Below are 17,531 nucleotides of genomic sequence, written 5' to 3' on the forward strand. Positions count from 1 at the left end.
GTGAAAAAGTTTTTGATCTTATAAGGCTTGCCGCTATAGGGATGGGCAAAGGTATCACCCTTCAGCATATTGCCACAGTTACAACACCCAAGGCAGGGAAAACATCCCAACTTCCTTGGTGCCAGATACCTTTGCCCATCCCCATGCGGCTCCCCAACCTCGGTCTTCACCAATCTGTCACGCAGGTTGGTCCCTCTCTTGTATGCCATCATGGGGAAACCCACAAATTCCTCTACCATGGGCAAACCTTTTTGTAAAATGTGCCATTCTTTGCGTATAATACGCGCTATATCACCACTTTTGGATCCATATGTCGAGACAAACGGAATCCGTTTAGAATCCCTCTCCTTCTTCTTTCCCTGGAACGTGGACTCCCGGTCAACCTCCCCCACTTTTTGTGAGATCTTCTCTACCAACCGTCGTGGGTACCCCCTCTCAAGGAATTTCTTCCCCATCTCCTCCACCCTTATCCCAAATTGCTCTTCCCCCGATACCACCCGTCTCACCCTCAACATCTGACTCCACGGTAACGACTCAACCATCCGTCGTGGATGACTGCTCCTAAAATCTAACAAATTATTCCTATCTGTAGGTTTGTGGAAAATGTCAGTCTCGATACCTGACATATACCATCACATCGAGAAATTGCAAAGATACTGTGGACATTGTCATGGTGAACCCGAGCCCGGGCACCATACCATTGAGATACCCCTGCACGAAACGTCACAACCCCTGCACGCTGTTCACTTGGCGGTTCCCCTAATAAAGGGATGTTTTACCGGTCATGCTGCCTCCATCTTCTTTCTTTGGACTGTTCATGAAGGAGCCCTGATGAATCTTGGACTCCAGGTAGGCTGCTGCATACCGGATGACCTCAAGCTCTGGTGAGTGCGATTCCAATACTAATTTTTCTGTTACTGTTTGGATTCCGGGAGTCAGCACCGGGGTGTTATCCTCCAAAATGGAAGGAACCCCAGGATCTAACAAGGTCAGTGAAACCGCCAATGTGAACACGTGCTTATACACAGATGAACAAATACATAGACTCATTCATGGGGATAGTGGGGATGTGGCTTTTTTAAGCACCCCCTCTATGGACCTGCTCAAACGCAAATATGAGCAAGAGTCGAAAAAATTGGTCACACTGGACTTACACCTGAATACGCTTAGAGAGTATTACCGCACACAACGGATACCTCGGGGTTTAAGATCCCATCTCAGACCGACCCTTCTCCCCAACAATGAGGAGTTTTGTAAAAAATTTGAGTTGATTAACAACAAACATGCGTTTGAACTGATGCTGCTAAACATTGACTTTCTCGGCCAAGAGATCGAGGGGGTGAAAGTGTCCATGACAGCCTTAGAGTCACAGATCCAGAATTTACTGAGTAGTGACGAGGCCATAACGTTCTTTGAAAAAATCAAGAACTACACGCTTCGACATAAAACAGAAGTTGAGAAAATCAAAAGGGACAAATGGCATCGTGATCTGGATGATTACCAGACGGGCCAGGTGTATAATTGGCAGCAACAGACGCAGAGCAAACCACGCAGAAAGAAGGGGAGAAGGTTTGAGCAGAGTCGATTCGGCTTCACGACGGGCGAGTCTGACTCTTCGGATGACACAGGCAAATTGGCTTTTTTAGGCCCCCCACCACACGGCCAAAACGGAGGTGCCGTAGGGGGGGAAGAAACCATCACAGATCCCAGAAAAACCTTACCTCCACCGTTTCAAAAACACAAGAATGCACGGGGACGGACGACGAGACGCAACCAGATTTAACATCAAAACTGGTTGTCAACATTTCTACAAAACCACTATCCACTGAACAACATCGTGTTTTGGGACGTGGACTGTCCTTTTGCCCTGGATATGACAGGGACTGGTTTGAGTTGGAACTTGACCTCCATCGCTTTTACCGTACATTGAGATTGAAGGCCTTCTTTCTTGATAAGGAGGAAAGGAAGGCAGTATCAGCTTCTGAGGGAGCTGGGAATGCTGACCTTATTTTGAAGACATTTGATTTGAGAAACAAAAGTGTTTTTTCTCCACCGCGTAATAACCACGTTGTGGAGGCATATATTGATATTGTTTCTAAACAGATTGAGACATTGAGAGAACATAAGGAGAGGAGGGCTACATCGAACCTGACAAGGGGGGAGAAAGAGGCACTTAGACAACTGACAGGTGACAAATCCCTGACGATTAAATCTGCTGATAAGGGAGGGGCGGTGGTGGTGATGGACACAACAAGCTACGAACGGGAGGTACATAGACAGCTGGGTGACCGGGAGGTATATATTGAGCTTCAGAATGATCCCAAATGGGACATCAAACGTGACTTAGAAACAATTATCGGTGAAGCCCTGGTGGAGGGTATCATCGATAAGGATGTCAGGGACTTTCTCCTGGTCACACACCCGGTCACTCCCCTGTTCTATGTACTTCCCAAGATACATAAAAGCTTGGTCGACCCCCCTGGTCGGCCGATTGTGTCGGGCAGGGATTCGATTTTTAGCAATATAGCCATATTCCTTGACAGGGTTTTGCGAATCCATGCCACCAGCGCCCCTTCCTATATCAGGGATACGAGTCATTTTTTGTTGAAACTCAGAGAACTGAGTTTACCTGCCGATCCCATCCTTGTCAGTTTCGATGTAGTCTCTCTATATACCTCCATAGAGCACACTTACGGGTTGAATGTCGTCGATGTGGCCCTGGCCAGCACCGGGCTCTCCCTGGGCGGCCGTGACTTTGTCCTCCATCTCCTAGAGGTGGTCCTGAGGCGGAACTACTTCCGTTTCGGGAGCACCTATTATCAACAATTGCGCGGAGTGGCCATGGGTTCGAACGTGGCGCCCACGTATGCCAACATGTTTATGGCGGAGGTGGAGGACAGACTCATTTACCAAGCGGCTCTGTTCGGGAAAGCCCGGTGCTGGTGGCGCTACATCGACGACATTTTCGTGGTGTGGGGAGGCTCTCAAGGTGAATTAGAGCACTTTTTTGGGTATCTCAATGGTATGGTGCCCGGGCTCGGGTTCACCATGACAATGTCCACAGTATCTTTGCAATTTCTCGATGTGATGGTATATGTCAGGGATGGGGGTATCGAGACTGACATTTTCCACAAACCTACAGATAGGAATAATTTGTTAGATTTTAGGAGCAGTCATCCACGACGGATGGTTGAGTCGTTACCGTGGAGTCAGATGTTGAGGGTGAGACGGGTGGTATCGGGGGAAGAGCAATTTGGGATAAGGGTGGAGGAGATGGGGAAGAAATTCCTTGAGAGGGGGTACCCACGACGGTTGGTAGAGAAGATCTCACAAAAAGTGGGGGAGGTTGACCGGGAGTCCACGTTCCAGGGAAAGAAGAAGGAGAGGGATTCTAAACGGATTCCGTTTGTCTCGACATATGGATCCAAAAGTGGTGATATAGCGCGTATTATACGCAAAGAATGGCACATTTTACAAAAAGGTTTGCCCATGGTAGAGGAATTTGTGGGTTTCCCCATGATGGCATACAAGAGAGGGACCAACCTGCGTGACAGATTGGTGAAGACCGAGGTTGGGGAGCCGCATGGGGATGGGCAAAGGTATCTGGCACCAAGGAAGTTGGGATGTTTTCCCTGCCTTGGGTGTTGTAACTGTGGCAATATGCTGAAGGGTGATACCTTTGCCCATCCCTATAGCGGCAAGCCTTATAAGATCAAAAACTTTTTCACATGCAGGTCACGGGACGTGATATACATGATCACGTGCCCATGTGGCCTCATCTACATTGGGGAGACCACTATGGAAGCCAGGGAACGCATCAATTCCCACAAGAGTAACATCCGTAGGGCCCAGATTGACAAGCCGGTGGCAAAACATTTCCTGGAGCGTGGGCACTCGGTCAACCAACTCCGATTCAGAATCATTGATTCGGTTGGCCCTCTGAGACGTGGGGGGGACAAGGATCGGATTCTACAGAAGAAAGAACTTAGGTGGATTTTTGAAATGAGAGCCCTCCAACCTTATGGGATGAACATAGATTTTCCGATAACGAATGTGTAATGAGCCTGAGTGACCTTTGAACTGGTTCTCTGTGTAATGTTTTTAACTGTAGTTTGTTTTTTATTAAGGCACGTTTCTCACTTTTTCCTAGCCCACATGGAGTACGGCATGCCATAGAACTAAGGCTTGGGTCCAATCCGTGACCCCTAGATGAGTGTGGATTTCTCCCTTCACGCACCGCAGCAAAGGATGGGGCTAGACCGAGGTTGCAGCTTCGGCAATGCGGGGTGGATCGGACACTGGAGAGGCGGGACTGTGATGTCATCAGGGCCGGGTTTCGGCTGATGACGTGATGACACCGCCTCCTTTGTGGACGTCCCCCATCGTTGCCTTAAGCTGTGAAGGGAATGCAGAACAGCATTGCAGCCTAATCCGATCTAGGTTTGGATCGTGAATACTGCGGATGCGGTGGGGTGGAGTTATCGCACCCGTCTTGTGGGGTAGGGGCGGACCAGCCCGGAGGCGTCCCTGACAACGGCGCGCACGACGGGGGAGATAGGATGACGTGAGATCGGGTGGGCGGAGCCGCACTGCGAGCAGCTGATCCTAAGGAAACAGGCAGTGACGTGACCCTCTCTTTCCTGTCATGCGCGCCTGGCGCTTGTGAACGCCGAGGCACATGTGTGCCTGTCAGGTATGTGGGCGATAAGGATCTAATATGTATGATTGTTTGACACATGTAGTAGGAGCACCTGAGGACGCATCTGTGATGACCTCAGCACCTTAGTCACACTATCATTGGCCACTCTCTTATGAGTGGGTGTGTTTTAAGATATTTAAACAGGCACTTGTTAATGGCATTTTGTGTTTGATAAAGGCTGTGAAGCAGCCGAAACGTCACAACCCCTGCACGCTGTTCACTTGGCGGTTCCCCTAATAAAGGGATGTTTTACCGGTCATGCTGCCTCCATCTTCTTTCTTTGGACTGTTCATGAAGGAGCCCTGATGAATCTTGGACTCCAGGTAGGCTGCTGCATACCGGATGACCTCAAGCTCTGGTGAGTGCGATTCCAATACTAATTTTTCTGTGGCACTGTATGGCACTGGTATTGTGGCACTGTATGGCACTGGTATTTGGGCACTGTATGGCACTGTATTTTGTGGTGCTTATAATATTCTTTCAGAACTGTGTTTACATCTAGGTATGAGAGGAACTTACCAGGCAGGGTGGTCTCCAGCCCTGGTGAAACAACACCTGGCATGAAAATACAGACAGTCAGATCATAACAATGGCTGATTTCCCTAGCATTATATTCACCTAGACTGAGACCGAGAGAGACCCAGACCGTGGAGACCGAGGGGGACCCAGACCGCGGAGACCGAGGGTGACCCAGACCGCGGAGACCGAGGGGGACCCAGACCGCGGAGACCGAGGGGCACCCAGACCGCGGAGACCGAGGGGGGCTCAGACCGCGGAGACCGAGGGGGACCCAAACCGCGGAGACCGAGGGGGGCCCAGACCGCGGAGACCGGGGGGGGCCCAGACCGCGGAGACCGAGGGGGACCCAGACCGCGGAGACCGAGGGGCACCCAGACCGCGGAGACCGAGGGGCACCCAGACCGCGGAGACCGAGGGGCACCCAGACCGCGGAGACCGAGGGGCACCCAGACCGCGGAGACCGAGGGGGGCTCAGACCGCGGAGACCGAGGAGGACCCAAACCACGGAGACCGAGGGGGGCCCAGACCGCGGAGACCGAGGGGGACCCAGACCGCGGAGACCGAGGGGGACCCAGACCGCGGAGACCGAGGGGGACCCAGACCGCGGAGACCGAGGGGGGCCCAGACCGCGGAGACCGAGGGGGGCCCAGACCGCAGAGACCGAGGGGGGCCCAGACCGCGGAGACCGAGGGGGACCCAGACCGCAGAGACCGAGGGGCACCCAGACCGCGGAGACCGAGGGGGGCCCAGACCGCAGAGACCGAGGGGGGCCCAGACCGCAGAGACCGAGGGGGGCCCAGACCGCGGAGACCGAGGGGGGCCCAGACCGCGGAGACCGAGGGGGGCCCAGACCGCGGAGACCGAGGGGGGCCCAGACCGCAGAGACCGAGGGGGGCCCAGACCGCGGAGACCGAGGGGGGCCCAGACCGCGGAGACCGAGGAGGACCCAAACCACGGAGACCGAGGGGGGCCCAGACCGCGGAGACCGAGGGGGGCCCAGACCGCAGAGACCGAGGGGGGCCCAGACCGCAGAGACCGAGGGGGGCCCAGACCGCAGAGACCGAGGGGGGCCCAGACCGCAGAGACCGAGGGGGGCCCAGACCGCGGAGACCGAGGGGGGCCCAGACCGCGGAGACCGAGGGGGGCCCAGACCGCGGAGACCGAGGGGGGCCCAGACCGCGGAGACCGAGGGGGGCCCAGACCGCGGAGACCGAGGGGGACCCAAACCACGGAGACCGAGGGGGGCCCAGACCGCGGAGACCGAGGGGGGCCCAGACCGCGGAGACCGAGGGGGGCCCAGACCGCAGAGACCGAGGGGGGCCCAGACCGCAGAGACCGAGGGGGGCCCAGACCGCGGAGACCGAGGGGGGCCCAGACCGCGGAGACCGAGGGGGGCCCAGACCGCAGAGACCGAGGGGGGCCCAGACCGCGGAGACCGAGGGGGGCCCAGACCGCGGAGACCGAGGGGGACCCAGACTGCGGAATCTGAGAGTCAGAGACCCAGAGGTTGATCTTCTATCTCTAATGCTGTATCTTCACCCAGAGTTTACTGATGAGTGATAAAATGGTGACATCTCCAGCGTCTTACCACATCCTTCCTCATCGGAGAAGTCTCGGCAGTCAGCCTTCCCATCACACATGGATCTCGAAGCGTTCACACACTCACCGCTGCGACACTCGAATTCCCCCGGCTTGCAGTGAGTTGGCTTCACTTCTCCAGGGAGGCTAAACATGACTGTGCCGGAGCTCCTGGTGACCGGGGGTTCTGTGGGCTCTAGTATAGAGTAACCATAAGTCACAACCACAGAAAGGTGACGGACAACCAATACGAGCCGTCAGTGGAGGTTTGGGCAGATGGACCTAGACCACTGTCTGTACAGAATATTTCTGAGCTGTAACTGTGGGGTCATATGTGGGAGAGTAGAGTCCTCTCCATACTATCAGCTGCTGCGTCAAGTTGTTTGCTGCACTAAAGTCTGCTCTGCTGTCTGTCCACGTCAGATCTTATATCTGTAGCAGGAGGTGTGTAGTGATCTTCTCCATAGACTCACCATAAGAGCATCCGATGATCTCACTGCGCAGGTAGATGGCCTTATGATACTCCACAGGCAGAACACGAAGGAAACGCGTCAGTAAGACGCCACGCAGCTCCCGCCTCACCACCGTGTTACTGTCAGAGTTAGCGTCAAATAGCTGATACGAGAGCAAACACACAAGATGAGACGGAGGACAGAGAAGGATCGAAGAGTCAAGGTGAGGATACGGAGCAGACGCCTTCCACGATGACCCAAGCTACCGACTTACCTGAGGGTTCTGCTGGGAGTAGTTGTGGAATACATTCCCATCGTTGCTGTACATCAGGCGATATTTGGTGACGTAACCCCCTGACTGCCGGCCGCCCTGAGTGATGACGGCGGAGATGAAGGTGGGCTGCAGGAAGTCCACCTGGAAGAAGGGATGTTTGTCCGAATCTAGAGGACTCCAGCCAGGGACAATGTTCAGGCTACGGAAAGATAAAGTGCAGGTCCACGTCATCTCCATGGGTGCCATCTCCACCTGTCCCCACATATGTAACACCCCCAGCTCTCCTACACCACATGTGATGGGGACAGGACCATGTACTACAAAACATAGACCCCAAACATATGTAAAGGCCCTTTAAGGTAAATATTTATAGAGACTAGTGATTGTGTAATGTTCCAGACTGCCATTACCACTTCCGCACCCCGCTACTGTCTCCTACGGTCTAATATAATGTCATCCTATGTATTTATTTCAGTCCACTACACTGTGCATATCTATTCCTTGCAACTGTTATTGTTCATGTAATTTACCTTGTTCACCAGAAGGTGGCAGCAAGCATGGCAGAGCTACAGTTAAAGAGAATGGAACCCTTCTTTCCATTCTAACTCTCCCTCTAAGGAGAGGAGGGACTAGTTAGTTAGTCAGTTGCAATTTGCCCCCTTTCCAAGGGAGGGTGTGCAACAAGTGCATGTCCATGCTGGATGTGCCTTGTCTAGGCCAGCTAGAGCATCTTCAGCTCTGCTGGATGTGGAGGCCACAGCTTGGAGCCTCTGAAGCTAGGAGGAAAAGTTCACTGGATCAAGCTAGAGTCAGACTTCAAAGAGAGAAGTTGCAGCAGACAGCTAAAGCAAAGTTATTCAGTCAGCCTGCCAGCACAGCAGAACCAGAGAGCAACAGATGTAGCAGAGTTAAGTTTGTTTGCCAGAGTTAATGCTAAAGCCTGCTGGGAACCAAGACAAAGCCTGAAACTGTTGGAGAAACGTTTATTGAACGTAAAGCTGTTATTAAACTTTATCACAAGGTCTGGACTCAGTTTATTTCTCCTCCCTCTTATTTAACTACCCCCTTTGTCTGCTTCGGACGACAACGCCTGGGGTTCCAGCGTATCCAGGTAGGAGCACCGTGATTTGTGTACAAAACATTAAGGGACATTATAGGCCACCCTCTACCACTCGGCCATTCCTACATCTGGGTACCAACACCATTTCTATAAGGGACTCTGTCCCGTTGTTGCTTCATTGCAACTGGCATCACGAAACACTTATCCCATCTTAAAAGGGACCCCTTGTCGCTGCCGTGCGTCGCAATTGCCTTATTTTACCATATGTTTCGTAGTAATCCTAAAACTTAGCTTTTAATGTCAATTACTTAAAAGTGTCATCTGACCATAGAACAAAGAAAAGTAAAACTATCAGTGGTGTCGCCTCTGTCCGTGTATCAGGTCAGATACCAGCACTGTTGGTAGCACTATCAGTGGTGGTGGGCTTGGGAGGCCGCGCGCTGGCTCCAGACTCTTCCCCAACAATCTCGGTGCCCTATCACTCTATGTATTATTAAAGTCAATCCTGATACAGGCCACACTTCTGTGCTAACAATCCCTCAAACACTGCCCCCGACGTGTTTCGCCAGTATCTCTGGCGTCTTCAGGGGAACGGGCAGCGAGGACAGAACCAAGCACTGACATGTTAGGCACAATGTTCAGCCGTCCGGCATCTGGCGAGTTATTCTCCTTGTGAGAGGACGCGCTCAGCTGCTTGTAATGGATCCGGCCATCTTCCAAACCCAGAGGAGCCTCACATGGACCTGCAGAAGATGACACTGGATTACCAGCCAGCTTCTCCTGCTTCACACCAGGGACCTCCATACAAACACAAACTGATCTTTCCTCCACATTCGATGACTTAGGATTTCCGACAATCATTCCTCTAAATCCAGAGTCACCACAGTCACACCTCCCAGCACCGTGGTCCTCCACATCTCACTCTCCCAGAGACGCCCCACACCAATCAAACCGGACACTGGTGGCTCTCGCCCACACGTCATGCGCGCCAGCTGCTGGACCACACTTCTCGCTCTCCCAGAGACGCACGTCATGCGCGCCAGCTGCTGGACCACACATCTCGCTCTCCCAGAGACGCACAGTCATGCGCGCCAGCTGCTGGATCCTATAATGTCTATTTACCAGGTGGAGTTGATATCTCTCCTCCGGGAACCCCGGACTGATCCGTCCCTGACGGTCCCTATAACAGAAAACATGGACAGTAACAAGACGACATCGACCTGCCGCTCATGGGGCAGAATCTGTAATGTGGACATCATCGGTCACTGGTCTGTTATATCCCTAGAGACTAGTGCTGTGGTCTGTACTGGGGGCACTGTGACTGGCAGTGTGGTCTGTACTGGGGGCACTGTGACTAGCACTATGGTTTGTACTGGGGACTCTGTGTCTAGCACTATGGTTTGTACTGGGTACACTGTGACTGGCAGTGTGGTCTGTACTGGGGCCACTGTGGCTGGTACTGTGGTCTGTACTGGGGACACTGTGGCTGGTACTGTGGTCTGTACTGGAGACAGTGTGTCTAGCACTATGGTTTGTACTGGGGACTCTGTGTCTAGCACTATGGTTTGTACTGGGGACACTGTGGCTGGTACTGTGGTCTGTACTGGGTACACTGTGGCTGGTACTGTGGTCTGTACTGGGGCAATTGTGGCTGGTACTGTGGTCTGTACTAGAGACACTGTGTCTAGCACTATGGTTTGTACTGGGGGCCCTGTGTCTAGCACTATGGTTTGTACTGGGGACACTGTGGCTGGTACTGTGGTCTGTACTGGGGGCACTGTGGCTGGTACTGTCGTCTGTACTGGGGACACTGTGGCTGGTACTGTGGTCTGTACTGGGGACACTGTGGCTGGTACTGTGGCCTGTACTGGGAACACTGTGTCTAGCACTATGGTTTGTACTGGGGACACTGTGGCTGGTACTGTGGTCTGTACTGGGGGCACTGTGGCTGGTACTGTGTCTGTACTGGGAACACTGTGTCTAGCACTATGATCTGTACTGGGGACACTGTGGCTGGTACTATGGTTTGTACTGGGGACACTGTGGCTGGTAATGTGGTCTGTACTGGGGACACTGTGGCTGGTACTGTGGTCTGTACTGAGGGCACTGTGTCTAGCACTATGGTTTGTACTGGGAACACTGTGTCTAGCACTATGGTTTGTACTGGGGACACTGTGGCTGGTACTATGGTTTGTACTGGGGACACTGTGGCTGGTACTGTGGTCTGTACTGGGGACACTGTGGCTGGTACTGTGGTCTGTACTGGGGCACTGTGTCTAGCACTATGGTTTGTACTGGGGACACTGTGGCTGGTAATGTGGTCTGTACTGGGGACACTGTGGCTAGTACTGTGGTCTGTACTGGGGACACTGTGGCTAGTACTGTGGTCTGTACTGGGGACACTGTGGCTGGTACTCTGGTCTGTACTGGGGACACTGTGGCTGGTACTGTGGTCTGTACTGGGGACACTGTGGCTGGTACTATGGTTTGTACTGGGGACACTGTGGCTGGTACTGTGGTCTGTACTGGAGACACTGTGGCTGGTACTGTGGTCTGTACTGGGGACACTGTGGCTGGTACTGTGGTCTGTACTGGGGCACTGTGTCTAGCACTATGGTTTGTACTGGGGACACTGTGGCTGGTAATGTGGTCTGTACTGGGGACACTGTGGCTGGTACTGTGGTCTGTACTGGGGACACTGTGGCTAGTACTGTGGTCTGTACTGGGGACACTGTGGCTAGTACTGTGGTCTGTACTGGGGACACTGTGGCTGGTAATGTGGTCTGTACTGGGGACACTGTGGCTGGTACTGTGGTCTGTACTGGGGACACTGTGGCTAGTACTGTGGTCTGTACTGGGGACACTGTGGCTGGTACTGTGGTCTGTACTGGGGACACTGTGGCTGGTACTGTGGTCTGTACTGGGGACACTGTGGCTGGTACTGTGGTCTGTACTGGGGACACTGTGGCTGGTACTGTGGTCTGTACTGGGGACACTGTGGCTGGTACTGTGGCCTGTACTGGGGGCCCTGTGTCTAGCACTATGGTTTGTACTGGGGACACTGTGGCTGGTACTGTGGTCTGTACTGGGGACACTGTGGCTGGTACTGTGGTCTGTACTGGGGACACTGTGGCTGGTACTGTGGTCTGTACTGGGGACACTGTGGCTGGTACTGTGGCCTGTACTGGGAACACTGTGATATTTTGGAGTCACGACTGACCTCTCCTTGGTCGACTGACCCTGGTCCATGTGGTGGGGTGGGACCCTTGGTCCAGGAAGGAGTCTCCGCTCCAGATGTATTGACCCTGAAGAGAGTAAGGTAGCAGAGTGTCAGGAGTTTAGGCTCCCCCACCCCACGGGTGCCACCTCCTCGCCTCCTCTCCTCACCTCCATGGCGTGCTAGGAGTCCAGGAGACACATCCGACCTCGTCCGCCCCGTCCGAGCAGTCCTGGTGGCCGTCACAGCGCTGAGACCCCTCGATGCAGCTGCCAGAGGTTTTACAGTAAAACTGGGAGCGATGGCAGCCCCACTTGGCTGGAGATAGAGGGGACGGAGCGGTGCCTGGTGGGGGAGAGGCGGTGTAGGTATATGGTCTCCAGAGGTCAACCCCCCCCAGATCAGGAGGACGGGGTCTCTCCCCCCATTGGCCCCCCTCAGCTCCCGAATACATTACCACAGTAAATCTCGTCCGATCGGTCTCCACAGTCATTGACGCCATCACAGACAACGCCGTGCGGTCCGGCCGGGACACAGCGGCCATTGTGACACTGGAACTGCCCAGCCTTACACTGGTGACCGGAGGGCACGGTGGGTGTGATGGACACTGTGTGGAGAGAACAGGGGTCAGTGATATTAAAGGACCCGCCCTATCAGACCCCTCAGGGCCGCCCAGATTAGGAGACCTCGGTTCTGAGGGGTCCCATCTCGGGTGCTGCACTTCCTCTTATCTCCACGCACCCCTATAGAACGTGAACCCCTTCATGTGACCAGGGCTTACACGGGGGTTACATAGTGGTCTAGGCATCTTACCTTCTCCGCAGCCCAGCAGCTCCACGCGAAGGAATATTCGGCCATGATAATCCTGGGGGAGGATGCGGATGTACTGAGCCGCAATCACTGCCTCAAAGCTCGTGGCCACCGGTGTGGAGTCATCAAAGTTACCCTGGAAAATCTACATGGGGAAGAACATGCATCATTAGAGGCCATAACCCCCTGGAGGCCATGATGTACAAAAATGTCCACCATGCTGCACCTTCCCAACTCTTTCCCCTCTGTACTCTGCTCATGTGTCTTGTTATTTGTCCCTTTCTCACTCCCTGTGTTGCTCCAAAGGTTGTACAGGATTAGAAAAACATGGTGGCTATCTTCCAGAAACAGCCCCTCCCCGTCCCTGGGTTATGTCTGGTATTACAGGTCAGTCGCATCCATTGAGTGATGCTGAACTGCTGTACCAGGGACCAGTGCGGTCTTGTGGAGGATGTGTAGTGAGGGTAGAATGCGTGGTATGAGGGTAAGGGACACTATGGGGGTGTAGGGTGCTCCGTGTCTCACCCATACCTTGGTCTTCTGCTCGCGGTCGCTCTCTGTCTCGGTGTAGTTGTACCAGATCTTCTTGTCCAAACTGAATTGGACTTCAAAACGAGTGACAAAGAAATCGGAGGAGCCGGCACCTTGTGTGACAATCCCTGCAACACATGAGACGTCAGAGTCTGACATGACGACACGTGACACACGAGACGACAGTCCAGAGCCACACGGATATATAGAGAAGTCATACACAACATGCAGTACTGGAGCGGGAAGTTGGAACGCAGGTCACATGACTAACCAGCCGATGGGAACGAACCCATTAACATCAGATCTCACAAGCCCAGAGATAAACCAGAAGACACAGAAGACAAATGCAGAGAAGATATCACAAGCCCCACCACCCAGGAACACGGGAGAACATAAGAGCTTCATACATGATTCACTGGACATATCTCACATCATCCAAGACTGGGACTATCCAGAGAAGAGAGGGCTCACATACCAGTAAGGTTCCACAGCCTCTGCAGGTCAATCTGGAGATAGGGTGATCTGGATGGAGGAGTGGGGTAGTCATCATCCTGGGGGCTCCATCCTTGGAGCTCCATACCCAGAGAGACGTGGTTAAGTGGGGCTGTGTACGCCGGGTGCTCAGTGACTTGTGAGGAGGCAGTGAAGCTGCTGTGAGGTAGAAGCGAGATCCTCAGGGGCGTGTAACAATCACCTGTGAAGAGAGGGGGTGGAACAGTTTAAGAAAGCAGGATCGGAGTGATTATCTAATACAGAAAAGAGGGCACATGGTCACCCACTGCACATGACTACTTACCTCCAGCTGGCGGCCTGGGGTAGGTTACCAGAGCTGGGAGAGGAGTGCTGGGCAGAGCTGTAGGACTTGGGTTGGTGGTTTCAGTTCCATTAGTAGCTGAGGATATGAAAGCATTGAGTGTGAACTTGTTATATCAGGGACATTTCATGTGACCCCTTAGAGGAAGATTGCTGATGACTGCTCTATGAGGGAAGCATCTACATCCTCAGATGTAAAAACTTAAGACCTCATCCATGAGGCACCATAGAAATCATGCACATCTTCTAAGGAGATGATGAATCTGGGACTCAGTATATGGAGATGTCATGATGGAACATCAGGGAACACAGTGAAAAATGCAGGATAACTCTCATTATCTGCTTCATACCAGCATCAAACCTTAGACTGACCTGAACAGAAGCAACAAGTGTCCCCAGATCCCTGGACCAGAACCTGACCCTGGAAAACATGGAACACATGAGGTAAGGAACCTCTGCCACCTGATGTGCTCATCATATCGGTGTATCCTTGGCAGACCGGAAAAGACACTCACCTCGGGGCAGCCTAGATTACTAAACTGGCAGAAGTGGGAGCACTGAGTGGTGAGATTGGGCAGACATTGACACACGTGGCACTCCCCAGACTTCCAGCGCTCTCCGATGTTGTGTGTCCTCCCATGATGAGTACAGGCTTCACACAGAGCAGTCTGACACCTGGGGATCAGCAGAGAAAGATACAAGATGGGTCCTGAACCTCACAATGATGGCACATAGGGAGAAGGGTGAGGACTACAATGATCTGGTGCAAATGGTAGAGAGAGTTCATTACAATGACCCAGTGTCAGCGGTGGAGAGACCTCACCAAAATGACCCAGTGTCAATGGTGGAGAGACCTCACCACAATGACCCGGTGTCAATGGCGGAGAGACCTCACTACAATGACCCTGTGTCAATGGTGGAGAGACCTCACTACAATGACCCTGTGTCAGTGGTGGGGGGAGCCCATTACAATGACCTGGTGTCAATGGTGGAGAGACCTCACTACAATGACCCAATGTCAGTGGTGGGGGGAGCCCATTACAATGACCCAGGTCAATGGTGGAGAAACCTCATTGCAATGACCTAGTGTCAATGGTGGAGAGACCTCACTACAATGACCGAGTGTCAATGGTGGAGAGACCTCACTACAATGACCCTGTGTCAATGGTGGAGAGACCTCATTACAATGACCAGATGTCAGCGGTGGAGAGACCTCACTGCAATGACCCGATGTCAATGGTGGAGAGACCTCACTACAATGACCCAATGTCAGCGGTGGGGGGAGCCCATTATAATAACCGAGTGTCAATGGTGGAGAGACCTCACTACAATGACCCAATGTCAGTGGTGGGGGGAGCCCATTATAATAACCGAGTGTCAATGGTGGAGAGACCTCACTACAATGACCCAATGTCAGCGGTGGGGGGAGCCCATTACAATGACCTGGTGTCAATGGTGGAGAGACCTCACTACAATGACCCAATGTCAGCGGTGGGGGGAGCCCATTACAATGATTCAGGTCAATGGTGACGAGACCACATTACAATGACCTGGTTTCAATGGTGGAGAGACCTCACTACAATGACCGAGCGTCAATGGGGGAGAGACCTCACCACAATGACCCTGTGTCAATGGTGGAGAGACCTTATTACAATAACCAGATGTCAGCGGTGGAGAGACTTCACTGCAATGACCAGATGTCAATGGTGGAGAGACCTCACTACAATGACCCAATGTCAGCGGTGGGGGGAGCCCATTATAATAACCGAGTGTCAATGGTGGAGAGACCTCATTACAATGACCCGATGTCAGCGGTGGGGGGAGCCCATTATAATAACCGAGTGTCAATGGTGGAGAGACCTCATTACAATGACCCGATGTCAGCGGTGCGGGGAGCCCATTACAATGACCCGATGTCAGCGGTGGGGGAGCCCATTACAATGACCCGATGTCAGCGGTGGGGGAGCCCATTACAATGACCCGATGTCAGCGGTGGAGGGAGCCCATTACAATGACCCGATGTCAGCGGTGGAGGGAGCCCATTACAATGACCCGGTGTCAGCGGTGGGGGGAGTCCATTACAATGACCCGATGTCAGCGGTGCGGGGAGCCCATTACAATGACCCGATGTCAGCGGTGGAGGGAGCCCATCACAATGACCCGATGTCAGCGGTGGAGGGAGCCCATTACAATGACCCGATGTCAGCGGTGTGGGGAGCCCATTACAATGACCCGATGTCAGCGGTGCGGGGAGCCCATTACAATGACCCGATGTCAGCGGTGGAGGGAGCCCATCACAATGACCCGATGTCAGCGGTGGAGGGAGCCCATTACAATGACCCGATGTCAGCGGTGGAGGGAGTCCATTACAATGACCCGATGTCAGCGGTGGGGGGAGTCCATTACAATGACCCGATGTCAGCGGTGCGGGGAGCCCATTACAATGACCCGATGTCAGCGGTGGAGGGAGTCCATTACAATGACCCGATGTCAGCGGTGGAGGGAGCCCATTACAATGACCCCGTGTCAGCGGTGGGGGGAGCCCATCACAATGACCCGATGTCAGCGGTGGAGGGAGCCCATTACAATGACCCCGTGTCAGCGGTGGGGGGGCCACTACAATGACCTGATGTCAGCGGTGGGGGGGCCACTACAATGACCTGATGTCAGCGGTGGGGGGAGCCCATTACAATGACCCGATGTCAGTGGTGGAGGGAGCCCATTACAATGACCCGATGTCAGCGGTGGAGGGAGCCCATCACAATGACCCGATGTCAGTGGTGGGGGGAGCCCATCACAATGACCCGATGTCAGCGGTGGGGGGAGCCCATTACAATGACCCGATGTCAGCGGTGGGGGGAGCCCATTACAATGACCCGATGTCAGCGGTGGGGGGAGCCCATTACAATGACCCGGTGTCAGCGGTGGGGGAGCCCATTACAATGACCCGGTGTCAGCGGTGGGGGGAGCCCATTACAATGACCCGATGTCAGCGGTGGAGGGAGCCCATTACAATGACCCGATGTCAGCGGTGGGGGGAGCCCATTACAATGACCCGATGTCAGCGGTGGAGGGAGCCCATTACAATGACCCGATGTCAGCGGTGGAGGGAGCCCATTACAATGACCCGATGTCAGCGGTGGAGGGAGCCCATTACAATGACCCGATGTCAGCGGTGGAGGGAGCCCATTACAATGACCCGATGTCAGTGGTGATGGGAGCCCATTACAATGACCCGATGTCAGCGGTGGGGGGAGCCCATTACAATGACCCGGTGTCAGCGGTGGGGGGGCCACTACAATGACCCTGTGTCAGCGGTGGGGGGGCCACTACAATGACCCAATATCAGCGGTGGAGGGAGCCCATTACAATGACCCGATATCAGCGGTGGAGGGAGCCCATTACAATGACCCGATGTCAGCGGTGGGGGGAGCCCATTACAATGACCCGATGTCAGCGGTGGAGGGAGCCCATTACAATGACCCGATGTCAGCGGTGGAGGGAGCCCATTACAATGACCCGGTGTCAGCGGTGGGGGGAGCCCATTACAATGACCCGATGTCAGCGGTGGAGGGAGC

General features: G+C 53.8%; 1 protein-coding gene across 1 annotated transcript in view; it reads right to left on the bottom strand.

Annotated features, from left to right (window-relative positions):
- LOC122926348 (SCO-spondin-like) overlaps nucleotides 1-17,531 on the bottom strand; it is a 199,474-nt gene that overhangs the window by 110,663 nt on the left and 71,280 nt on the right. Inside the window, 14 exon segments of the mRNA XM_044277723.1 lie at nucleotides 6,807-6,992; nucleotides 7,270-7,411; nucleotides 7,523-7,721; nucleotides 9,205-9,325; nucleotides 9,705-9,762; nucleotides 11,803-11,887; nucleotides 11,970-12,144; nucleotides 12,257-12,371; nucleotides 12,521-12,754; nucleotides 13,141-13,268; nucleotides 13,616-13,834; nucleotides 13,937-14,032; nucleotides 14,326-14,374; nucleotides 14,469-14,628. Of these exon segments, the coding sequence (XP_044133658.1) occupies nucleotides 6,807-6,992; nucleotides 7,270-7,411; nucleotides 7,523-7,721; nucleotides 9,205-9,325; nucleotides 9,705-9,762; nucleotides 11,803-11,887; nucleotides 11,970-12,144; nucleotides 12,257-12,371; nucleotides 12,521-12,754; nucleotides 13,141-13,268; nucleotides 13,616-13,834; nucleotides 13,937-14,032; nucleotides 14,326-14,374; nucleotides 14,469-14,628 (1,967 nt within the window).

The sequence above is a fragment of the Bufo gargarizans genome, chromosome 2 (assembly GCF_014858855.1).
Source record: "Bufo gargarizans isolate SCDJY-AF-19 chromosome 2, ASM1485885v1, whole genome shotgun sequence".
NCBI lineage: Eukaryota > Metazoa > Chordata > Amphibia > Anura > Bufonidae > Bufo > Bufo gargarizans.